This window comes from Fusarium redolens, assembly GCF_020744475.1.
Source record: "Fusarium redolens strain MPI-CAGE-AT-0023 chromosome Unknown BKA55scaffold_4, whole genome shotgun sequence".
Lineage (NCBI taxonomy): Eukaryota > Fungi > Ascomycota > Sordariomycetes > Hypocreales > Nectriaceae > Fusarium > Fusarium redolens.
This window is the reverse complement of record NW_025763667.1, coordinates 170188-194080: the sequence shown is the minus strand read 5'-3', so window position 1 is coordinate 194080 and position 23893 is coordinate 170188. Positions and strand designations below refer to the sequence as shown.

At 46.6% G+C, this 23893-nt stretch overlaps 10 protein-coding genes across 10 annotated transcripts; 5 read left to right on the top strand and 5 right to left on the bottom strand.

Moving 5' to 3' along the window:
- The first annotated feature begins 1110 nt into the window (after positions 1-1110).
- On the top strand, positions 1111-2680 carry BKA55DRAFT_268848 (uncharacterized protein). The gene is made up of 4 exons (XM_046185457.1): positions 1111-1470; positions 1530-1725; positions 1778-1966; positions 2020-2680. Exons 1-4 carry the CDS (start codon positions 1217-1219, stop codon positions 2566-2568), a joined length of 1188 nt encoding a protein of 395 aa, XP_046052572.1. The 5' UTR covers positions 1111-1216; the 3' UTR covers positions 2569-2680.
- Positions 2681-4941: 2261 nt separating this feature from the next.
- On the top strand, positions 4942-5572 carry BKA55DRAFT_686276 (uncharacterized protein; the record flags this gene model as incomplete). The annotated part of the gene is made up of 4 exons (XM_046198910.1): positions 4942-5155; positions 5211-5222; positions 5276-5454; positions 5507-5572. The coding sequence occupies 4 exons, from the start codon at positions 4942-4944 to the stop codon at positions 5570-5572; spliced, it is 471 nt and encodes a 156-aa protein (XP_046052571.1).
- A 1630-nt stretch (positions 5573-7202) lies between these two features.
- On the top strand, positions 7203-10111 carry BKA55DRAFT_686275 (uncharacterized protein; the record flags this gene model as incomplete). Its single annotated transcript, XM_046198909.1, has 10 exons — positions 7203-7354; positions 7407-7509; positions 7567-7897; positions 7951-8021; positions 8090-8165; positions 8224-8270; positions 8327-8403; positions 8463-8586; positions 8649-9865; positions 9922-10111. 10 exons carry the CDS (start codon positions 7203-7205, stop codon positions 10109-10111), a joined length of 2388 nt encoding a protein of 795 aa, XP_046052570.1.
- A 966-nt stretch (positions 10112-11077) lies between these two features.
- BKA55DRAFT_504774 (uncharacterized protein) lies at positions 11078-11632 on the top strand (the record flags this gene model as incomplete). Its single annotated transcript, XM_046187122.1, has 2 exons — positions 11078-11160; positions 11212-11632. Coding segments are annotated over 2 exons (504 nt in total), but the record flags the coding sequence as incomplete, so codon positions are not given.
- Positions 11633-12129: 497 nt separating this feature from the next.
- On the bottom strand, positions 12130-12589 carry BKA55DRAFT_686273 (uncharacterized protein; the record flags this gene model as incomplete). The annotated part of the gene is made up of 2 exons (XM_046198908.1): positions 12130-12334; positions 12534-12589. The coding sequence occupies 2 exons, from the start codon at positions 12587-12589 to the stop codon at positions 12130-12132; spliced, it is 261 nt and encodes an 86-aa protein (XP_046052568.1).
- A 1295-nt stretch (positions 12590-13884) lies between these two features.
- On the top strand, positions 13885-15073 carry BKA55DRAFT_686272 (pectin lyase fold/virulence factor; the record flags this gene model as incomplete). Its single annotated transcript, XM_046198907.1, has 2 exons — positions 13885-14598; positions 14654-15073. The coding sequence occupies 2 exons, from the start codon at positions 13885-13887 to the stop codon at positions 15071-15073; spliced, it is 1134 nt and encodes a 377-aa protein (XP_046052567.1).
- Positions 15074-16559: 1486 nt separating this feature from the next.
- BKA55DRAFT_721863 (uncharacterized protein) lies at positions 16560-17491 on the bottom strand (the record flags this gene model as incomplete). Its single annotated transcript, XM_046201022.1, has 2 exons — positions 16560-16963; positions 17013-17491. The coding sequence occupies 2 exons, from the start codon at positions 17489-17491 to the stop codon at positions 16573-16575; spliced, it is 870 nt and encodes a 289-aa protein (XP_046052566.1). The 3' UTR covers positions 16560-16572.
- A 1203-nt stretch (positions 17492-18694) lies between these two features.
- BKA55DRAFT_470031 (uncharacterized protein) lies at positions 18695-18922 on the bottom strand (the record flags this gene model as incomplete). The annotated part of the gene is made up of 1 exon (XM_046186137.1): positions 18695-18922. A coding segment is annotated over one exon (228 nt), but the record flags the coding sequence as incomplete, so codon positions are not given.
- Positions 18923-20879: 1957 nt separating this feature from the next.
- Positions 20880-22459, bottom strand: BKA55DRAFT_559606 (uncharacterized protein). Its single transcript, XM_046191997.1, has 4 exons — positions 21873-22459; positions 21475-21834; positions 21068-21412; positions 20880-21020 (listed from the first exon to the last, which is right to left on the bottom strand). The coding sequence occupies exons 1-4, from the start codon at positions 22320-22322 to the stop codon at positions 20979-20981; spliced, it is 1197 nt and encodes a 398-aa protein (XP_046052564.1). The 5' UTR covers positions 22323-22459; the 3' UTR covers positions 20880-20978.
- A 271-nt stretch (positions 22460-22730) lies between these two features.
- Positions 22731-23396, bottom strand: BKA55DRAFT_686269 (uncharacterized protein; the record flags this gene model as incomplete). Its single annotated transcript, XM_046198906.1, has 1 exon — positions 22731-23396. The coding sequence occupies one exon, from the start codon at positions 23394-23396 to the stop codon at positions 22731-22733; it is 666 nt and encodes a 221-aa protein (XP_046052563.1).
- Positions 23397-23893: the final 497 nt, after the last annotated feature.

Genomic DNA, 23893 nt, shown 5'->3' with positions numbered 1-23893 from the left:
GCTAGCAAAGTTCCCCTCATCCACTAAAATAACGTGTTGGAGTGCTCAGAACATCCAGCTGTGCCGCCGATGTCGACACAACAATAGCCACCGTCTTCTTACAAGATGGTGGCTAGCCTCAGGAAGACTTGGCCATTAATCCTGATGGAGTTCATGTAAGTGATGATGCTTCCAGCCTTGATTCTTGTATTACCTGTTACGCCTTGCACTTAGTGAAACCTTACCCAAAAGCAGTCTGGGTCCCGACAGCAAGTCGTTGGAAAGGACTTGTAAGCATACATTTCAGACAACAGTGAATTTGTGTTTCTCGTTCCCCATTAAAAGGCTCTTGGCGACCCGGAAACCGCCCATTCTGCAAAGCATAATGCCAGCTCATTGCATAGTATGCTTCAGACAGAAGTATTGTTATGTATCCGTGATGATAATAAGATGTCTAACTTTGTCTGCATCCATACGCGAGAAGACACTAACTTGAGGGTAAAGAAGGCATGTTGTGGTTGGGCTGCTAGCCTCGCAAAGTTTGCTAATGAATACTGGCAAGACTGAAGCAATGTATGAGCACGTTAGTGCTGTTGGAGGTATACCAGGACTTTGATCCTGCTTTATTGAAGCTATTAAGTAAAGTGAGTCCAGAGTCCCTCAAGGTATGGGAGTTGCTAGATGTGGATGTTCTCCTAAAGTGCATAGATAAGAGACTGGCCCTTCTTGGTGATGCTGCTTATCCCTTTCTTCCTCTTAAGCCAACTCTTACCCCTAATAAGCAGTATATATGCCTTTTAATTAAATAGCGCTTATATTATTAAATAGACCTAGCCTAGCCCTTGCCTTAAAGATTTAACTTCCAAGCCTAGACTCAATAGAAACAGAAATCAAACTGCGTGCAGGTTTCACTTGCGCATACTGTATCACGGCAAGCTGGGGCGAAGGAAGAGAATACGACATGCCTAATGAGGTTAGATGATGGGCAGTCTAGTCTGTCGCCGAACTGTCAGCACTGGCGGAATGCCAGTGGGGCTTTATGCGGAGCCAATAGATAGCTTTGAAGTAATCATGGTAAGCATCCAACTCCAAACAGGTTGCCAGGGGGCTGAAATACTGGAACCTGGACAGCCCCATCTCCCCAGCTTTTCAACTTCTCCGCTTACCGCTGAGGTGGGCCAGCTCCCAGTCGACTGCAACATCTTAGGGTTGCCACTCAATCACACGAGCGACCGAGATGTTTGCCGACTCTCAGCTAGAACTGCTTGCGCTGCTGGAGAGGGTCTTCTCTTCAATCAGCCTCGTGTCCGTACTACTGATTTTCGTGACGTACGGAAGCATACCGAGGCTCCGCAATCCTCGAAATACCTTCATCGTGTTTGCTAGCATCGCGAATTTTGGTGCCAGCATTGGGACTGTTATTTCACGCGATGGATTGGCCCGTGGCGAGGATTCGGCACTTTGCAGGGCGCAAAGCTTCCTGGTACACGTGCAAGTAATACCCTGGTGTCTTTGTAGCAACTCAGCATATGTACTAACCTAAGATATAGATTTATGCAGTCTGATGCATGGTGGTCTCTTGGCATGTCGGTGAACACCTTCAGGATTGTCTTCTTCCACTCGAATCCGCATACGTTTAACAAATGGCTGTATTCTCTGATATGCTTTGGAGGGCCATTCATCTCGGGATTCACCCTGTTTTTCATCTCCACTCCAGCCCGCGGACCCGTCTATGGAGCGACAACTGTAAGTTGCGAATTAGCTTAGATTCTAATGATAACGACTGATGTCAAGCCAGACTTGGTGTTGGATTCGAGAATCGTGGGTTAGCATACGACTCTTTACTTCATACATCTTTGTATGGATCTGCATCGCTACGTCAATCATTTTGAACACCATGGTTGGCTTTCGTCTTTTTCGCGCAAGAAATGAAGCTCGAGGTATCTTGAACTCGCGCATTCAGAACACAACAGTCGATCACCAAACAGTACACCCTCACTCTCTCTAAATTGGCAGTACACTTGAGCTGACCAACAAAAGGTAACAGAAACAAGTACCGACGCCTGTATCCAGGGATCCGAACATACATTCGTTACTGCCGTGGCTGTTACTCATAAATTAGCACCCGATGCCACGAATGTGGAGCCAATTCCTCCTAACCAAACGCAACAATCTTTAGGATCGGCTACTGGTAGCACCAAGTCCAAGTTTTGGCTCAAAGATCCTATCAAACGGGCATATCTATTTACAACATTTATGTTTACGCTGAGCGTCCTTGTGACGTGGGTACCAGCGAGCATCACCCGTATCCATAGTCTACTTAACCGTAATGTTCCATACTCATACCAAGTTGCCATAGTGGCCGTTATGCCGCTACAAGGTCTGTGGAACGCTTTGATCTTCTTCACGACTAGCCGGGGCGTTCTAAGGGACGTGATGCGGGACAAATGGGGTCTTTGGGGTTTGAAATCTGCAAATATAGACAGCGACTTGGTGGAAATGGAGGCTGTCCCAAGGGTAAGGGTCAATGAGCATTCTGAAGCCACGGATTCAGGAAGCGATGTTGAACTCCGATACCGGGCGAGGTGACTGTTTATTTTGATAAGAAAATCACTTGTATAAAGTAAAAGGCAAAAATTGAGTTAAAGAGCAACATGCCCTGCAGGGCCAACTTTCAGCCTATGTTAACTAAGCTAACAGGAACAAAGCTTGCTGCGCTGAAACCTGTCTTGTCCTGATCAACTGCTCATTCCCAGACCCATAGACATAAATAGTGTTTCCGTGAGTAGACTATCGTTGTCTTTACTAATGCCTTAAGTATCTGGATCTTCCTTGCGTGTAGGTGAGAGAAGGAATGAAGCCATCGAGTAGAAGCTTAGTGTGGATAAGTGACTGTCAAGGTGTTTTGAGCCGTGTGCGTCACATTCGCCGTTGTTCCAACTCCATTTACAGCAAGAGCGAAGCCGGCAAGTGGCTGAAGTGCTGGGAGTACCTTGACGTAGAAAGGAACTATAAAAAATTGTTAATAAGTAATTGAATGTAGCCCTTGTATTATTTCGGAGCTTACCGGTGGGAGCGTCAAGCGTAAGAACTTCATTCTCAGTATCATTACTGTCGACTTCAAGAGTCTTGTTATGTCCGCCCGGATAGCTTATCTGATAAGCATGATCTTGGTTGGTGTTGTTAATAATAAAAATGGTATAAACAGTTGGCATAGTTGCAAGTTTTCTGAAGATATATATCACGTGCTGTAAAGGCTGAACTATTGTTTGAAAATATAGAGGGATTAATATAGTAAGAAATATGGCGTCCGGACGGTTATATAGATATCGCAGGTTATCTAAGGTAGTAAAACAAGTTCTCAAAGCTATCGAACGCTAATACTGTACGAGATAAGTCGATCACAAGATCCAGAACTGGAGCTCTGATGCCAGTCACCAATGGAAAAGGTGATAGAGCTAATTTCTGTTGCTGGATAGTGTAGGGGATTCGAAGTATACCAAAAGCATTCAGCCAGCCACTATTTTCAGCTCCTCAATAAAAATTGTGACAGCCCACGGCACCCTGACCGGCTTCTCATTTCGTCTGCTTGAGTCTTGAACATGCCCTCCGCACTTTGAGCGCCAACTGACAGCTGATAACGGACGAATAGCTCGCAGGCGCACCCAACGGGCGCTAAAATCAAGTCACCGGTTTAACACATCAGGAACACCAGACGGTCTGGGCCGTCTTTTGTGGCTTCCATTTGGTTTTGTCGTGAAACGTTCAGCTAGCCTCAAAAGCGTTGCAAGACTATGGCTAGCCCTATTTCAGTAATTTCCTAACTATAATACAAGAAGCCTGAGTTAATTGAGCGCTTGGCATGGGAGTATCCTCTAGGTCAATATGCACCGGACTCTTCTTGGCCATTCTTCCGGGGCTCCGATCCGTAGCCCAATATGCAGCCACAATCACATACCACGGACAAGTTTCCGGTCACACGGCTTTTAGGAAATATGAGCGAGCGCAGAACATTTGTAGGTCCCGATCAATGAGGTTAACTCCTTAGACAACCTTCCCAGACGGTAGAAGTCTTCGTGGTAAAGTCGTACTTGTGGCAAAAGCCAAGCCTTTCCCGACATGTAATTAGACTTGGGTCTATCATCTGTTTTTAATAGCATTTGCCTTTTTTAAGTATAGTGTTAAGTTGAGAGATTCGCTATGACTGTAAACACTGTAAGCCAGTGAACTGTTTAGCATTGGGTTTCAGCCAGTCTTGTTCGCGAGTTACAGTAAATATAGACAATCTCCTGCTTTGCGTCCAAGCAAATGAGCATCTGGGCTCCAGGACCTTGTTGAAAGCGACTGGCTAATTCTTGCGACATGTGATGGACCTTAATTAGCCCATTGGCGCTTGGCCTAGATTCCTCAGTAGTAGCTATTGGTTGCTTAGCTTTAAGTGTACTCCGTATCTTTTTACAGGCTCCTTCGCCGGTCAATGTGCGCTTTGGAATGTCTTAGATCACACCTTTTGGTTGGGTCTTGGCTTTAATTACGCCACCATAGCGTTGAGATAGTGATTCAAAGATCTGTTTACTGTTCTGGCTTGTGCGCCCCACTAAATGCCATTCGCTTTGAGTCAGATCTGTATGTCTTAGGTCAGAATGCAAGTATGGTTTTCCGAACATAGTCTCTAGCCAGCCACATAGCAGCCTGGGGCAATATACTGATTCTGTAACAGAATGTACAACTGGCGTTTCGGTAGTTAGCACATTGACCCGAGACGTGATAGATATGCTGTCCAAGCAGCGAATATAACGTTAATTACTATAGCTAGGTGAAGATAAAGCTAAAAGCTTTCGTAAGAGCGCTTTTAGGGCTATAAAGTCAATAGTATTCCCTACCTTTAAGCCTTCAGACTTCTCTCTATATCTTTTCTTCCCTCTAAATACTTAAGTTACCATCATATTCAACATCTCCAAGATGGGGACACAGTTTGTTAATATGAACATGACCTTCAATATCCAGGCTCAGACCATGGAATTCCTACCTTCTGAAACTGCATATCCAAATGGTCTCTTCATTCGAGACGTCAACGATATCGTCTTGTATGTCTATTGTTTTGGTGCTGAAAACGTTGGACCATATGGCCCTGGCCCCACCGAGACTTTGGGACCAGGCGGAGGGAATTGGACAGGTGAGAAATACCAATCTAATACTTGAACAAAGTTCGCACTAACATTTGCTGTTAGGACCTATAGAGGGTGCGTACTGTTCGCCTTGTTAAACATCTACTACCTCGAACTAACAATTTCAGTCACTCCGGATCTATGGCGTGTTAATTTCGACTGGAACATCATTATGGAAGGAGAAGAAAAGACCTCTCGGCCATTTTCTCTTCCAGTGACGGATTGGAAGAAGTTAAACCCAACTGAACTCAAGGCATTCAAAGATGCGCTTGGCAAACTCCTAGAATCAAAGAAATTATCTGATCAGGTACATTCGTGAAAGGTTCCAACAGATCGAATGAAAGCTAATGTCCAAATAGGAGACTCGGAGGCTTCAGGTGATCCTGGACCAGATCAAGAGCAAAGACACTTCAGGTAGTGTTTGAGGGGGAGTATCGAGGACTGTGGGACGACTTAGACAACATGAGATGCGCAAAGCACATTATGCGCTACTCCCGAACCTGTTAGTTAGCATAGCCAAGTCTAATTAATCATGCTTGTGTTGGCTTTTTCAGGTGCCTTTATGATAGTGCCAGGTATGCATCAGGCAGGGCACATTATCATAGCTAGTCTTAAGCCCATATATCAGGGTATCGATAATGTTCTAATACCTCAAATGCTACTTGAAAACCTGAAAACCAATGTAGATCCAAATTTTGATCTTATCAGCTTCTGGGCGTGTCTGCCCCCAAGATAGTAATAAGAATCTTCGAGGTCCTGAGGAGAGGTTGGCCGGAGCTCCAATGCATGACAAGACGGCATTGTAGATCTATTTAGCTCTAAGATGATCAAAAATGCTTGCTAATTTGGCATGCCCATTGTGCCAATCCAGCGCTAACTAAAAGACCATGTATAGCCAAGCGCTGAGTACTGACTTGATGACTAGGAAAAGCAGACATTCTCTCTGCCAAATCCAAAGGTATGAATGTTTAACACACAAGGATCTCGAACGGTATCTCATTTCCGTGCCGCTATACTGTTAGAAATCCCAGCAGGGGCAATGGTTTGCTCATTCCTCCATTACGTTTGTGGCTTGCGTCGAAGGATCTCGAAATGGAAAGTTGCCCAGGACAAAGGAAACTCCTTACATGGCAATGGGAATGGTTTCAAGACTCAACGTAGTTCTTTCAATCCGCTTAGTGTTCACTTAGCTGGCTACAGCTGTCCTTTTTTCAGCTGCCAAGATAATTTGGGGCATGGACGAGGAATGCCAGTACGCAGGATGAAGGGGGCTAATGCCCAGTAACATGCAGCTCGAGTCAGAACACCAAAAAGCCGGAGATCGCCTAAATTATGTGACAGTTCATCTCAGAGGTAAGGAGTTGTTGAGTCGTGTGATAGAACAATGGTTGTCGTTTCTCTACTTAGGGCCCATTTTATTTCATCGATATGCTACTATAGGCTAATTCCTGAGGCGGGAACCGCCGCCTTTTAGCGCGAACCCCCAAAAACGGGTTAGCCATTTCAAACCACCTGGGTAGGTTCTCTATTATCAGGTGGAAGACAGGTCTCGAACGTCAGCACGGACTATTGATCCAGGATGGACGCCGATGTTTCAAAGCCATTTCATATTAGGAAATGCGGAAGTCTGTTTTGGGCGACCTGCCGTGGATATCACGCGACTATCGAGATTGTGATATCGATATCACATTCAGCTTTTACGCGGCGGGCGCTAAGAGTTCAACGCTATTTCGCAACTCAGCCAGCCACGAACCCCGTCAGTGACGCGAGTGACTCCAAGTACACAGAGTTCGATCACACAACCTCACAAAATAGCTTTTTGTCTAGATGAGCTAACTTCAATGCCAGCAGATCTCACGCGCCCCGTGTCTGAACAGATGAATTAACGAAGCCTTGGGTTGTCTTCCTCAAGATGTGCACGCATATAAGTTCCCTGTTCAGCTCTTACGCTTTCTAGATCATCCACCACTCAAGAGGCCAAAACAGTATTTGTTCTATCACATTTCTCTTACCACAATTCTCTAATTGATATCACTGTTTATTCTGACTCTGAAGATGTCTGGCGACGAGGATAAGGCTCTGGACATGCTGAAGCGGGTCAACGTGTCCCTTCGGAAAGCCATTTTATCCAATTTCCCTTGTGCCTATGAACAGTATGTGTGCCTATCTTTGCCAGGCACCGTCATCGACACCAATCAGGGAGGAAGGTATGTACCATAATTTGCTGAAAACGCCTGGTGATCGATTCTTACTGTTTAGCTATCTGGCTGCATCTACAGGAATAACGGCGGATCAACGCAATGCCATCAACTGCAACGAAGCCATGCTGACCGATAGTATGATGCCGCTCGACAAGGTCATTGTAAGAAAAACAAAACATTCCGGTTAATTTTCATCGCTGACGTTGGATCTTCTCAAGTTGGGACCTACGGGCAAAAGTGTCACACGTAGCTACTTCACCTCGCTGGACATGCTTGTTCCTCGCAAGACCGATATCGGCACATTTGACCTCAGCGGAGGCTCCTCCCACGACGTCAACAGTCCAGAGTACAAGTACACACAGGCTATGGATTACCTCCGGAGAGAGGCGCCCGGGTCAACCCGTAACACAAACAACGATGTCAAGGGATCTAAAGACACGCTTATCAAACGTGGAGTTCCTGCGACTACTGTTGACATGTACGTCGAGAAGCAACTGAACTGGTCAGCTGCCCGGGCCAAATGGGATGCCGCCCGAAACGATGCCATTGGTGAGTAATATGCCCTTCATCCAGGTTATCAGTATCTTATGTTCGGGTGGCAGAGGCTAGAGAGTCTCGTCCGGAGAAGCAGAATGCCACCGCATTTAGCGCGCGACAGAAGAAGCTGAAGAGTGTAAGTCTGACCCTATTCACGTAATTTGACATCTCTAGGAGCTATTTGATGACCGTGGTTGATACTAGGCTCAAGGCGAGCTACACGCCCGTTGGATGGACTGGGTTGTCAACGGCGACAAGCTCAAGGTAGACTACTGCTTTGGTAAGCGTCATATTGATGACAAGCAAAATTAACCAACACCTAATGCTTATCTGAATAGCACTTGTCGACCGAGATAGCATTATGGCTCGTATAGAGCGGGCAAAGGTAGGGCCTCTCATTCACCTATGGTTATAGAAACAGAGCGTTAACGTATCATGAAGGAAGCAACGCGAGATGCGATGCTCACTAGCATTGACGGCACGGAATGGGCACAAGTCCATTTGGAGCCGGCCAACTGGTAAGTGTTTTACATCACCCCAAGTCTTCCAAGCCTGCCCCGTATTGACTTCGTTCAAGGGCCATATTATGTCGTGACAAAGCGTTGGCGTGGCGCACACGACACCCAACCACCCCTGCTCATGTGCAGCTGCAGCTAGATAGTCTGCGCTCCATGAAGCAGGCTTATAATGCTTACGATGAGGTATGTCTGCCTGAAGGATACGACTACTCTGCTGAAATATGTAATTGGCTAACGAATATCAGCAATTGAAGCAACGCGCCTCAAGCGGTCAGTCCGGAAATACTCCGCCATTCAGTCTCGATACAGCCAAGTTTCCGGAGAGAGATCCACCGAAACCCCAGAGTAATACGGAAGAAGTCAAGAAAGGGACTGATGAGGAGCTGAAAAAGGCTTACAAGGCCTGGGACACTGAGAGTGCAAAGGTCCCAAAAGTTGACGCGGCAATCAAGAAGGCACAATGGAAGATCGCTGCGCTGGAAGACACAGAATTATTGGAGGAGATCAAGACGCTCAGTAAACCGCCAGCCCCCGAAAACCCGTTGCAGAAGGCTGAGGATAGATTGAAGAACGCCCTCAGGGAGATGTATGCTGCGGAGCATTCATTTATCCCCGGCCCGAAGCTTCCAGACGAAGATCTCATGAAGAAGAAACAGGAGGTCCTCGATGCAAAGGCAGCCTTGAAAACGGCACAAACAGACGCGAGCACGGCCCAACTTTCAGCTAGTGGAGCAGCCAATTTGCGCACGTCGATCAAGGGGCGTATGACTTCCTTGGACTCGGAGATCCAGCGACTGGAAGGTCGTTTAACCGGGAACAATCCTCCGGACATAATCACTGGAGTAGAAGGCAGCAAGGAAGAAGGAATGACAGTTGTCAAGAGCAAGCCAGATACTGGCGCCAGCGCCGGAGACAGTGACTCAGGCACAGCCGATGTATGGACTAAGATCGACTTCACTGTGAGCTCTCAGACAACCGATCACAAGCAGGAAGAGCATGGCATCTCGGGGGCCTTCCACGCCGAAGCCCAGACATGGTTCGCCTCAGTCAAGGCAGAATCTAGCTTCTCCAAGAACAACAAGGAGATCTCCGACTTCATGTCAAGCTCCACCGTCAGCGGCTCATTCTCTGCAATGGTGGTGAGCATCAAGCGACCATGGCTTCACGCCGAGTTGTTCCAGGACTTTGACATCGACATTCCAGCCGGCACGTTTCTGAGCCCTGGTGCCAAAGCCATCAAGTACTGGGTAGAATCTGGGGACAATGAGTTCGGAAAATACGTGCGGACCAACTACGGAAAGTTTCCTGCCTACCCAACAGCTTTCATTGTTGCTGCAGACGCAAACCTGTCTTTCATGAGCAAGGAGATGAGTGCGACGCAAGCCCTGGACGTACTACAGACTGACAGCAGTGTGGAAGCGAGCTTTGGATGCTGGGGGATTGGTGGCGGTGCGGGAGCAAAGTAAGTCCCAAAATATCATTGCCTATCTGTTTAGATGCTAACTTTCTACCCTACAGAGTCAAGACGGACGATAAGAGTGCTAGTCAGCATATGGAAGTGAAGGATGGGGCATTGAACATATCCTTCCAGGCTCCTCAGATCATAGGATGGGTTAGCGAGGTCCTGCCTGAGCTGCCGCGGGGAGACAAACCGAAAGAGGGGGGCCTTAACGGTGCTCCCGTAAGGGGATTCCGTGCCAACTTGTAAGCAAGAGCCGGGTCATTCTGAAGGAAGTGCTTTAGGTTTGATAATTGCTATGGGTATTTCAATAGATTTCCATAGTTGCAAAGGGCTTAAGATAATATCATTTTAATGCGACTTTTGATAGCCAAGATATATATTTAATAATGTATATCTGTACTGTTAGCAACTTGATCTAACAAGATCTAATAGCTATGTGATCACTCCCATGTAATTAACAAGCACAGCATTGCTGCCCAAGAGCTGAACCAGGAACCTCCTTATTTAGTAATTAATCTTTCCACTTCCATTGACCAAAGAATAACCGCCCCACCATATTTTAGACCACCTTACTCCATACATAGTAGATCTACAGTCCTGTCAGAGCCGATCTTCCCCGTGAGTCCCTGAGGGCCAACTAGACAAGGTTAACAGTAGGCTATAGGGGTAATGGTTGAGATTATGTCCCCGATTGGCTCAAAAAGGCTGTCGCTTTAAAGTGTTTGGACTTGAGCTAAGATATTTCTAGGTCAATTAAGCGAGGGCTGAAGCAAGCAGTTCGACGATCCCTCCTCCTGCCTTCAAACTTTCGTTATCACTACTCCCTGCCCCTGCACTGCACTGCTATTTTGACTTTCTGTCATCAGAAGGGATCCGCGCGCGGAATTACAAGCAACTCTATTATAATTTATAGACATATGAGTATTTAAGGTCTAGTTGTTTCTCCTAATATTAATCATATCAAGCAGTCTTGTTCAAATCCTCAACTTTCAGCTTCTCTATAACTTTGCCTGCTATCCCTATATTGATTATAATGCCTCGACTTCCACCCCTTGACAAGCTGCCTCTTGCGGCACCCAAGAATCGTAAGTCGCAGTCTCTACGGAATGAAGGTTTCCTATTGATCAATCATTCGTAGTCCGTGATGAATGGCAAAATAAACAGGCAGACTTTTAGTAACAGCTCTCAAAGTCCATGGGTGTTGAGTAGAAAATCGACATTGACGCCGTTACTGTAGTGCCTTATGGCGCGGCGGACTCTTGGGCCCGGGAGAACCCAGGCTCAATGATTGCAAGGTAAGACAATACTCGATACCTGCAGCCAGATACGCTTGCTCACGAAGTTAGCTATATCGAGGATGCCGTCAAGGAACTCGAAAACAACCCGCAACACCGCGACGAAATCAATAAGCTGGCTTCGGCTCATATCCTCACTATGGACGTAGATGAAGAGAAAACTTTCGATGCATGTGGAGCTAAGCTCACAGGCGACGGGAAGCTTGCCATAGTCTTCGGCGCCGACAGACTCGGTTCTAACACTGGCGACGCTTTCTGGCATAGAAACCTGGAGAAAGGCATCAGCCTGGCCCCTACTACAGACGTACTGAGCTTTTACGCCCGCAAAGGCATCCGTGAAGACTACGAGCCGGACATTGCCAGCGTACAGTCTGATCTGAAGGATATTCTACACAAGGATATTACTCTGCACCCCAACTTCGAGGAGTTTTATGAGAAACTGAAGCAGACCAAGGATGGCACTGATTCCTAGGGCAACAGTTTTCGAGGTGGAGTTTGGCAGCGCAAGTGCTAACCTCGTTAATTATAGTCATATGGTGGTAGCAACTCAGGTGGCAAGAGTTTGCGACCGGGAGCAAATGATAAGCTTTACGTTTAAAATCGGAATTATTCTTAGTAATAACCCCGTCCCTGTATCATTCATTGGAGGTAATCCACTAAGTTTTAGGTTGATTTATACTAACCATCGTTTGTCGACATGCTCGCCGCTTGACGTAAGATCTTAAAAAAGCCGTGTACTGGTTCCTCTTGTATGTAGAGGGCGTTGATCTAAGCCTAAAAAGATAGTGATGATAAATAAATAATTATAAATTAGCCATGATAAATACTCTATTCCTCTTGTTAACATACAAGATAATAATACTACTAATAAAAGTGGCTACATATGGCCCGCTCTAACAGTAGGGTTGTTGTAGAGCAAGGGTGTGGCATAATACGTACTGTGATTTGAGATACTTACTCTACGTGATGCTAAGTTTTCTGTTGGATGAAAGAATATACTTCTTTTTCTTCCCTCTTCTTCTTCTTCTTCTTCTTCTTCTTCTTCTTCTTCTTCTTCTTCTTCTTCTTCTTCTTCTTCTTCTTCTTCTTCTTCTTCTTCTTCTTCTTCTTCTTCGTCTCAGAAGGGTAGAGGTGAAAGCTGGTACTCAGGTAGAGGGCAAGACTATTTGCATCGCTACTTTCCAATTAAATTTTAAGTAACTACTAGTGACAAGCCAATATAGCTTGCTTGAAACGTAGACTCTAAGCGTGTGGGAGAGCCCTTATCGCAAGTTTGAATCAGCAATTATGGACAAGCTGTCTTGTGCGTCTCTGAACATCCTGTTCCCGACGCCAAGAGCAACAAGCTACTCCGCGCAGAAGCAGGCCCTTACGTATCCTTGGGAACAAAGGTGCTTTTCAAGAACGCAAAGTCTCTGAGACCTAGCATAATATTAATGCGGGCTAGAGTCCGGTAAGAATGGGATCACAGTGTCGTCACTAGTAGTTGGCGCCTTGTCAGATCCACTCTCTTTTTACCGATGTTCCTAACCGTAAGCGACGTAACGAGAACAGGCATTAAGCATGTACTACGCGTGTTAACAATCACATAGCTTCTGTAATTGAAATAATAATACTGAAAACTAAAAGGCTCAGTTTACAGATACGCTCCGGATTCATCATTTACTAAAACGCTTTCTAGGCATTCTTATCATATAGAAATTACGCCTTCTACCACAAGTGCTGCTTGTCCTATGAGCCGTATCACGTCGACTACTCTTCCCTCACTATTCAGCGTGATCTCTATCTTCAAACTACTTGCTCTTCCAATTTCAGAACCCTGGTATTAGGCCTAATACAAGTGGTAATTAGTACCGTAAAAGCTCGGATATAAGGGTCCATCGGAGTGTTTTATCTTAATTAATTGCTCGGAAATGGATGGGGATAAGAAGTGTGGAGATCGGCTTGCTCCAAAATTACATGGTGTGAAAAAGGGTTACATGGCGTTATCTGCAACTTATCGACTATCCAGTGGTGGAAATATTAGCACAGTGTCTTATGACCACGGGAAGTGGGATTTTCAGACGGATATGTGTGCCGTTGCAACTAGCAAGAGAGACTTATCCGATACTCAATCTCGGAGTTAATAGAGACTTCGTGAACGCGTCTGAAGAAGTCGGATTCGAGAAAGAGTTAATTAATACTAGAACAGTCAGCTGAAGAAAAGACTGACTATTCTAAATAGTGAATAAACTATTAAACCTTAGATAAAACTGCGATAAAGTCTAGATGCTCTCGCCTTTTCCTTAGTCCCCTTGACAGCTTACGTAGTCCTTAACTGGCTCGGAGATATAACTAATTATGCACCAATAACCGAATACACTAACTCAGGAACTCCAGCCTAACATTGTAAGCTTGTCATCTAGCTCATTCCTTGACAATCTGTTGTATATAGTCTAACGGACAGAAATGTTCGAGAATGGAAATGCGGAGCTGGCATGTTCCGATCTAGCCTTGCTTGAGGTATTACGCCGAAGCTAGTGGCGGAGGGTCAGAATCACGACTTTGAAACTATCTACATGCTAATAAGTTAAGTGGTTTTACTTCGGTGATGGTTGTAAGCCACATGCCGTGATCCGTTATCCATGCAATATAGTTTATACAAAAGCTGATGAGTATCCAGAATATGATGAATGTTTGGCCATCATTTCTCAACCAGTTCATTGCTTCATTCTTTATCACACGATGAGACTTGAAATCCTTTTCGCACCCGCACTTGCGGCTTTTGTGCGAGCTGCTGGCGTCACTGGCGCTGCCGAAGGCTTCGCCAAAGGCGTTACAGGTGGCGGCTCAGCCACTGCTGTTTACCCTACGACAACTGCCGAGCTCGTGTCTTATCTCGGTGACTCCTCTGCCCGAGTCATCATTTTGGATCGGACCTTTGACTTCACTGGAACTGAAGGCACGTCCACTGAGACTGGCTGCGCTCCCTACGGCACAGCTTCTGCCTGCCAGCTTGCCATCAACAAGGACGACTGGTGCACCAATTACCAGCCCAACGCGCCTAAGGTTAGTGTCAAGTACGACAAGGCTGCGTTGAACCCTATTCTCGTTGGATCAAATAAAAGTCTTGTTGGTTCAGGAAGCAAGGGTATTATCAAGGGTAAGGGCCTTTATATTGCAAAGGGTGTTAAGAATGTTATTATCCAGAACATTCATATTACCAACCTTAACCCTCAGTATGTCTGGGGTGGCGATGCTATTGCCCTTGATAACACTGATCTTGTTTGGATTGACCATGTTACTACCTCGCTTATTGGTCGTCAACACATTGTTCTCGGCAATAATGCAAGTAACCGAGTGACTATCTCGAACCATAAGCTCGACGGTGCTACGTCTTGGTCTGCCACATGCAACGGCTATCACTACTGGGGCCTTTACTTTACGGGCTCTGCTGATGTACGTACCGTTCCCTTTCTCCTATTTAACGAGATGCTAATTTGAATTTGAATAGACCGTTACTTTCAAGAACAACTACATTTATAAGACCTCTGGTCGTGCCCCTAAGGTCGGCGGAAACACCCTTCTCCACGCCGTCAACAACTACTGGTACGATAACGCCGGACACGCCTTCGAAATCGGTGCTGGTGGCCAGGTCGTTGCTGAAGGCAACATCTTCCAGAATGTAGCTACACCACTTGAGGCATCGAGCTTCGCCGGTAAGCTCTTCTCGAGCCCCAGCACCTCTGCCAATGCTGTCTGCTCATCTTACCTCGGCCATGTGTGCCAAGTCAACGGCTTTGGAAGCTCTGGCACTCTTTCAGGCAGCGACACCGATTTCCTGACCAACTTCAAGGGCAAGAACGTTGCTTCTGCTGCCGCTTACTCCAGTATTACTGGTCTATCGTCTAGCGCTGGCTTTGGTACCATCTAGACTTTCGGCAGATTGGGAAATTTGAGGCATCAAAACGATGCTTTTACGATCCAGAGAAATATTTCATATGTACATAGTTATAAAGTAAATAGCAGTCAGCGGTCATGGTTAGCTGTTGTTGATCAACCGCTACCGGCCAGTACAAGACAAGAGAATATATGTTATTTTGATCTTGAAACAGCCAGATGTAGGCCGAACGGCTTTGCTTGTCTTCGTTTTTTATCCTCCAAAAACAGCGATTACGCCTCACAGTAGGTTGTGTATCAGATGATGCCATAAAACTAATTCGTCTCTATCGCACTTAATATTATTATAGATTCCTGCGTTTCTGAAGTCTTTTCTATATTCGGAACTGTTTCTACTGGCAATTGAATCATCTCTTCACATAATGTTCCCTTGACGGTCGCGATAATCGGTTTCATTAAACCCGCGACCAGCCCTTGAAATACCAATATGTTGTCCCGCCAGACTGCAACAGTACACAATAGTATGACAGCACAACCATGGCCAAGGGATCTTTGTTCCGTAGCAGAGTGAGGAATGTACTAGGAAAAATCATAGGCCCTTTGCTCCGGTGCGGATGCAGACCTCTTATATTCTGCAGCACTTTGCAACTTATTAGACTCCTCGAGGCTAATCGATTCTCGGATGTCAGTTTGAAATGGCTGACCAAAATCTTCCTGTTTGGCGATATCGCTTCTATCCTTACACAGGCTATGGGCAAGCTAAAATCACTTGTCAACATCACGATCCATCAACAAGGATTAGCTAACAATTTCAAGGTGGCGGCATACTCGCGGGTGCTGATACAAAATCCCAGCGCGATAAGGGTCAGGCTATCATTATTAGTAGTTTTTTTATCTAACTTATCTTCTTCCGCGTCTTCATTATTATCACCGTTATCTTCTATCGACGTACTAACCGCAAACCTATTACCGCAAGCCTTAAGATTAAAGTACTATGGAGGACCCTACTTATGGTCTTATACATCACCAGCGGCCTTATCATAGTTCGGTCTGTCTTCTGAGTCATTGAGTATATAATAGGTGAGGACGGAGAACATATGTCCAAGGAGGCCTATCTCTATGTCTTCGATGTGCCTTTAATGCTGAGCGTGACTATTGCCTTTAATGTATGCCATCCTTCCGCTATTATTAACAAACAAAGTACACAGAGGATTGCAAGCCCAGACTCGGAGAATTAGCTCAGCACCTATAATTAAGTAGATGGTGGCCAAGGCTGGCTAAGGGCCTTGTAAATACTAAGTCTAGTAGTGGCTTTTCTTTGTTTCTTTTTTCTTTAAATATGCTGGCTGGGGGGTAATTGAAAATAGAGCAAAGATCTATAATCGCAACCTCAAAGGTGAAATGTGCCTTTAATTACTTAGTAAGCATAGTAATTATTTCTCTAATTAACAGCCGCGGTGTTAAATTGGATATACATAATATCAATAGTGCGACATCCAGAATAATAAAATAATCCTATCCCCAGTCATATTATTACAACCCAGATGTTATAAGTGTTGTAATAATCGCCATTATTAACAGGAGAATAGCATAACTGCGCTCATTTATCCTGTTTGCCGAGTTCTCTTTAGTACTATCTTCTTTACTAGCTTTAGTAAAATCCGATTCCTGATAAATAAGCGCCACTGCTGGAACCCTTGTTACAACAATGTTGTCTCCCTTCAATTCCCCTGTCTCTAATTCCCGTGTGAATGTTGCTAGAGGAATAGGTTGTGTATAGATTTGAACGGGAAAGTCTCCTCTCATGCTTGTCATGGGTACCACGCTTGTTGCTTTCAGAAACCCGCATATCTCTGTGTATCCATACGAAGACATTGGACCAAGTACTGAGTAGCAATTTCCATTAAAGTCACCCGTGTAGTCGCTGAATCCGTTAGCGACACGTTAGCCGTCAAAGGCATTGAGAAGCTTACCTTGGACAACAAACGGCTAGTGTCTCTGAAGGTTCCAAGACCTCTTTCCAAACACTTGTCGGATCTGTAGCAAATGGCCGGCCTGGCTCCCACCTAGCCGGCTGGATTCCTGGTTCCGTCTTGGTAAGATCCCCCGATATCTGTGCAGTGCCTCCATTTCCTTTCACATATTTCCCCACGGTCGTCCAGTTAGAAGGGCAATATAGGCCCGGTGAATAATACTGGTAAAAGCCATAGTCGAAAGTCTTGGCATATGTTGCTGTGATAAGGTGATCGTATTGATCTCCAGACGGTATGCATTTACCATACAGCTGCATTGTGCAGGTAGGGTAAGCCCAGACATATTCGGGTTTATCGCTATCATCAGCCAAGTAAAGATGGTTTGTTGCTGTGGCACATGATGCTGGTGCAGTATAGGTTGTTGTTAACGGCCCAAAATTAGTTATCTTGGCCTGAGTGACCGATGTTACAGTGGGCATCTTGTTGAAGGGCTCCAAAGGTTTCTTAGAGAAACAGTATTCCAGTGCAGTGAAATAAAGCCAGATTATTTATATTGCCAATATTAGACATCAAAACACTGGCAGAATGTCTTGTTAAGTATACTGGAATTTCCAAATTACGCCTAAATTTAGAATGCAAAGCGACGGCATAGACTGCCCTACCCTGCTTTGTACGTCCAATTAGTTGTCTTCTTCAAGACCACGATACTTGCTGGATCTAAGGACGGGTTTTAACTACTACATTTAGCCTAGGTCAGTGAGGCACAGTTGAAGGATAACGAGCTGCGCCGCTAAAATCAGGTTTTGAAGCCGCGAGTGTCATTCACATGTTCTATTTCCTCTTGCCATATTTGTGTAAGGCCTAAGCTTAAACAGATGCTAGTGGTTGGGTCAAAGGCATGAGAATTATGCGATGACTAAATAACCAGGAATAGGTTAAAATTTAAGAACAGTCTTGAGCTAATAAAAGCAACAACCCAAGAGCTTGGTCTCTCGAACTAGTTGTCAGTAATTCGGTGCTTTCCGGGGGAAGTATGCAGAGATAGTCCGCCGAGACGTCGGGTATAATAATGGCATTGTGGGTTGTAGTCTAAACCATGACCAAGTCAGATCCTCCTAGCAGCACAACTCAGAAGAATTTCAAGTGGACAACCTGCCATTATTTAATGATGCAACTGTAAGTATTTTAGTAAACAGAATGAATATCATTTATGTATCTAAGATGGTTGCTCTTTGTTATCTTAACCATTTGCCTTGTCAACGGCTGCGATATTGGCATCGATGAACAGCTTGTTATAGCTTTGGCTCGGCACGGGCATATAGTTTCCGCGACGGCTAGATGTGTTGACTTTATCCAACATCTCGCAAAGAAACATGCCAATATTGTTGCGCTGGGTTTGAGCTCAGTGACATGACAAGCTCTGACATTGGAACTGATCGACTATTTGCTTAGGAAGAAGAAAAGTGTAAACTAGTATGGGGCGTGGGGTGAAGGGACGAGTTAGATATGCAGCTTTGAGGTTGTACTTTGACGGGATGTGGTTTTTTGCAACCTGATGGGTTCCATGACAGCGCCGGGGAGAGAGAGAGCACCGAAGAGGATATGCAACGCATGTGAACCGTTTAGACCCAGTCCCAAGTGACAGCGGCACGGCCAATTTCGAGGGAGCCAAAAAGCATCAAGAAGCCGGCAGATGTGAGATCGATGCTACCCAGCGAGCACTCTGGGCATTTATCGGCAACCTGAACGGTGACCTGGTGGCCATTATAACCCATGACGCGGATGTAGCGGCCACAAGCGTCGGGGTGATGCGTGAACTGGGCCGGTGAGAGGGCGACGATTAGGTCATCGTCATAATGGACAGGGCCACAGGAAGTCTTGCCGGGGCGGTAGTAAGTAGCGTCGCCCGAGGCGTGAGAATCCAAGGCTGGGGTGGCGCTGGTGAGGAAGGGAAGGGCTAGGAGAAGAGTGGCGGTCCACTTGGTGAACATTTTGATGGTTGTTTTGAGGAGCCTTTTCTCGAGGTCGTTTGAACAAGGTGGAAGCTCAAAGACTGGCCTGCAATACTTGGGCTGTTTGAAGGAGTTGCGGAGTGTTCAAGGTGGGAAACTGGCGAGTGGTGCTGGGGGGAAGAAGAAGAGGAAGTTCCCGTAGGGCTTATCTTATAGTTGAGAGGGGTAGAGAGCGAAGCAGTCATGGTCACCAGAGACAGAACCGCGACAGGCATTGGGAAAAGCCAAAGAGAGAAACAATATTCTAGACGCTTTACTTACCCCCATGAACAAAGTGATGCTCGTCGACGAGCGCAGCAATACACCTGTAGAGGCATAGCAGCGACTTGTAAGAAAAGTGTGGGCCGGGTTGGACCGTCCAGCTTTGCCTTGAGATTGGCCCTAAGTTGGGCCAAGTTTCTGCTGGATAGAGTCATTTGTTCCGACAGACGAGGCATGTTGAGGCTTAAGAGAGTTAGCGGGTGATAAGTGATGGAGGGTTGATCCAAGGCCTCCAATTGTGATTCCGCTATGGAGAAGGAAAAAATTGCCAAGAGGTGGGCGGCAAGAGTCAATATGCAGCAGGGATGAACGTCGATCTAGGGCTGTGAAAGGGGGACGCAACGCCGCGACCTTTTGCCTTTTTGGGTACTCTACATGAGGAGGGCAGCTGTTCGAAAGATGAAGTTGACAATGAGTCCCTCGGACAATGTGCCTTGAATTGATCCTTCCAGCGGTCAATTCCATGCCATGATTCGATCAGCGGTCAGATCAGGTACAGCCAGGGGGGTAGAATATGTCTCAAAAGGGCAAGCCATATCTTACCAACTGATGATGACTGCGTCTTACCGGCGAGAGGGCAAGTCTTGGCTGGTGGACGGATGATGAATACCACCTTGGCACGTGTCCTGGCTGTTTCACACCGATGCTGTCTAGGAGCATGGCGTGAGCTGAGCTCGTCTGACAACCGAGGTCTGGATTGGGGGGACTTTGGTTCCAAGGTGGAGAGGAGCAAGGTGCAGAGACCAAGAGTTTGGGAGTCGTCAGCTCAAGAGTCTAGACTTGAGTTAAAGCAATCGCTTCTTGTTCGCAAAATATAACTCCAGTTAGGTCGTTAGCCAGAGACGACACGCCCCCCCGCCCTATCACATCAAACGTATTCCAATGAGAGGAGAGCCCACGCGATTTTTAGAAAGAGTATAATCTAGAAAGAAAACTAATCAAGCCACGCCCTTTGATGCAGCGGCCAAGTACCTAGGCAAACCCTCCAGCTTGACGCACAGGAGGCTGTGGGTTCGAATCCCACAAAGGGCACCTTTTGACCCCCTTACTAGGGGCCCCCGCGACCGACCGTGGCCGGGGGGCATAGTTAGTCAGCCAAGTTAGCGTAAGCTGATTGGTCGACTTGAGCAGTAGTGTAATAGCCGGGGGTATAGTGGGCCAATCCAGGTTAGGACTTTTCTCTGGGCGCTCCGGTTTACCCTGGATCCTGATTAGTAAAGCCAGTTCCGATTTCTCTCTGCCTAGGCAGAAACGGCTCTGATTGGCTGGATCCAGTTGGTTGAATAGTGTGAAGGCAGAATTGTGTAAAGGGCCAGGTCGGTCCCCTTAGTAGCTCAGGTAGTGAAATTGACACTGATTATTATTAGTATTAATTAAGCCACTGTGTCAGCATTGGGATATAATGCTATGATGTGTTGATATTATCTTCTTTGTTATGGTTGAAACCTGGCCCTTGAAGAAATAACTAAGAGAGTAGATGGGAATATAGCCACGGATGCTTATTATATGTTGTTAGATAGGCAGATCTTGAGTCAAGCGGTAACTCGATGGTTATTGCTGTAGCTTCACCCGCGAATATCCGAGCAATTATTGAAAAAAAAGATGTTCTATTCTACGAATCACAGTCTAACTTCTAATTAAGTACTTCTGATAATACAGGACAAAGAAAATGATGACCAGTCAATGGTGTCCCTCACTTTCTCCCTATCTGTTGCATCTGCTTACTATACCACGTCTAAAAGAGTCAGCATCTCTCACAACTTCAACGGCACATCAACTTACACTTTCGACTCCGGCACCAACTGATCTTGGCGCAAACTTCTTCAGAAGCCAAGGAGTCTCTACCTTGCGAGCGTACACCTTGGCATCCTCGTCGCTGACCTCGGCTCTCAAGATGGTGTTAAGAGGAAGGGAGGGGTTCAAGACTGCTGGTCTTCCGATGCCGATGAGGTCACAGGCTCCTTCGTTAAGAGCTGCTTCCATGCCGACACGGGTGCGGAAGCCTCCTGTTACCATGAGGGGCATGTCTGGAAGCTTGGTTCTCATCTCGCGGGCGAATTCTAGGAAGAAGGACTCTCGTGCTGCTGTCTTTTCGGACTTGGTGGCTTGCTCGGTTCCAGTGATCATCTACCACCATGTAAGCTTCGATTTCGTGTAGGATATACATCATTCATTCGTGCGAATCTTACTGTTGGGTTCTCATAACTCCCCCCGCTGACCTCCAGAAAGTCCAAACCAGCTTCTGCAATGATGGCAGCCTGCTCAAGACACTCTAGCAGCTCAGTAGGAGACTGATGATCGGCAGAGTTAAACTTGAGACCGATGCAGAAGTTTGCAGGAACCGCAGCGCGAACAGCTTTGATGATGTCGGTGACAATCTTTGCTCTGGCCGCCACAGATCCACCGTAGGAATCAATTCGGAGGTTAGTCTTTGCCGAGAGGAACTGTGCAAGCAGGTATCCGTGAGCAGCATGGATCTCTACCCCGTCGAAGCCAGCGGCAGCAGCGATCCTCGCTGCGTTGGCGAAGCGCTGGATGACTGTCTCAATCTCTGCGAGGGACATCTCCTTGGGGTTCCAAAGATGACACTGGTCGCCACCTTGGACACGAAATCCGAGCCCATGTTCAAAGGTACAGGACTCGGTGCAAGATTCTTGGACCAGAATGCCTTCTTCCCAGCTCCCAGAGGCGATTGCCGACCTGGGTGGTTGATCTGCATGATGGCCGGTGTCCCTGCTCTTCGACAAGCCGTAGCCAAACCCTTGTACGCCGCAACCACTTTTTCTTCTGAGAGACTTGCGTTGATGGCTGTGTCGTCGGGTCCTCCGAGGAAATTTTCGTCAATCTGGACGTTGCCCGTCATGATCATGCCCCAGCCGCCATCAGCCCAGCCGCCATACGTTCGAGAGAATTGAGCTGGCGTGGGGAGTTTTTGGCAGTCGGACATTTGCTCAGTGAGGGCGGCCTTGATGAGTCGGTTTGGCAAGGTCAAGCCACAGGGCAGAGTCAGCGGTTGGGCGAGTGGTGATTGTGCCATGGTGATGGTGTTTGCGTAGAAGTTGAATCAAAGGCAAGACACGACGATATTTATTGCGATTAAACATGGAACGACGGGCTAAGAAACGCCTTGACTATTGAAATCAAGCCGAGGCCGTCTCCGTAGGTAAAATGGACCATCTACCCCAAGGAGCAGAGTCGGCGAGTTATTGCTCCGCGGCCTCCTCCACTGGAAACGAGTTCATCCGCCCGAGGCGGGTCTAGACCGATTCTTGGCGTCGATAGTTGGAATTGGCGAATTTTCGGGTTTAAAAGTAACCCAAATCGTTTTTAGATTATTTACCTGCTCAGGCAAAGCTTTGGCGGGAGACGAGAAACCCCGACGGTAGAAGCAGGGGGTGATGAAGAAATAGCGTGATTGAAGACTACATTGACGTTCCGCCCTTGTCTATGGAATGAAGCAAACTAGAGCTATGACAAGGTTGATAATAATAGGCAATGAGAATAAAACAATCTTGCTTCCCATCTTTGACCCAAACAGCGCTGCCCGAACTCCAATGACAACACCAGGTATCATGCAAAGCAAGTAAACACCAAGATAAAACAAGACGGCAGTGAGTCCGAAACACAACAACAGCACCAATCTCTGCGTCACGTTGACGCCTGCACTAGACGCAACCACTGCCGCAAACATTGCCATGAATGCTCCGTAGAAGCCTATCGACGCGGTTAGACCCAACGAGTGCTGATACTTGGTCCTCACGAGGCAGGCGGCCAGCCAAAACATGAGGCCTAGGAACCACCATTTTTCTCTGCCTATCCACTGCGAAATTTGTGGCAAGAGAGTGAGTATGCTCTTGGGTGCGTCGTGTCTAAAGTCGCGCCGTAGGCTGTAGAGGCCCTTGGAAAGGATATCAGAAGATGGCACCGACCCGCCCTGGAGAATCGTCTGGATCTTGTCGTCTAGCTGGTCATCGTCAAAACTCTTTTGGTCAATCCCAGCTTCTTTTAGTTCTACTTCTATAGCACTCGCAAACTCAATAACAGACTTCCATCCCGCTGAACTCGTCGAGCACCCGTTCCGTTTGAGGGTCATGTGAGCCTTTGTCCACATGATGGCCATGCCAGCCGTCCAGAGCAGGAGGGGTATCGACAGGCCAAGGACTTGAAGGAACAAGAAACCCCATTGAAATCTCTAGGACAGTATGTTATCTTCTACTCAACGAGCCTGGGTACAGTACTTGCGTCTGGAACTGGTGAGCAGTTGCCCGCCCTTCTTCAGCTCTGTGACATTAAAAGCCTTCCCCGCGACATCGTACACGATCCTCTTCCTATCCCGCATAATAATGTTGGTCGCCTTTGTTCCCTCCTCGTCCCATTTGTAGACGTCAGACCAGTTGTAGTAGAACTTGAGGGAATCGTGTATGTAATAGGGGAAGATGTTGAGCGGCCCGTTTTTGAGTTTCAGTGTGCTGTTCAATGCGACGTTCTTGGCAGTGTCTTTGGTTCTGGCGTATGAAAAGCCGTATTTTTGGGCGTCTGTTTGTTTGAGTCAGATCTGGAAGCGATGGATGTTGATGGCCTGTCTTACGGTTTGAAATGTCGTATTGT

Bases quoted from the DNA above. Each gene is read 5' to 3' on its own strand.
- BKA55DRAFT_268848 (XM_046185457.1), top strand. From the start codon at position 1,217: ATGTTTGCCGACTCTCAGCTAGAACTGCTTGCGCTGCTGGAGAGGGTC. The intron at 1,471-1,529 runs GCAAGTAATACC...CCTAAGATATAG, and splicing joins CAAAGCTTCCTGGTACACGT to ATTTATGCAGTCTGATGCAT. The intron at 1,967-2,019 runs GTACACCCTCAC...GACCAACAAAAG, and splicing joins CAACAGTCGATCACCAAACA to GTAACAGAAACAAGTACCGA.
- BKA55DRAFT_559606 (XM_046191997.1), bottom strand. From the start codon at position 22,322: ATGGCACAATCACCACTCGCCCAACCGCTGACTCTGCCCTGTGGCTTG. The intron at 21,413-21,474 runs GTAAGATTCGCA...ACATGGTGGTAG, and splicing joins GGAGTTATGAGAACCCAACA to ATGATCACTGGAACCGAGCA. The intron at 21,021-21,067 runs GTAAGTTGATGT...TGACTCTTTTAG, and splicing joins TTGGTGCCGGAGTCGAAAGT to ACGTGGTATAGTAAGCAGAT.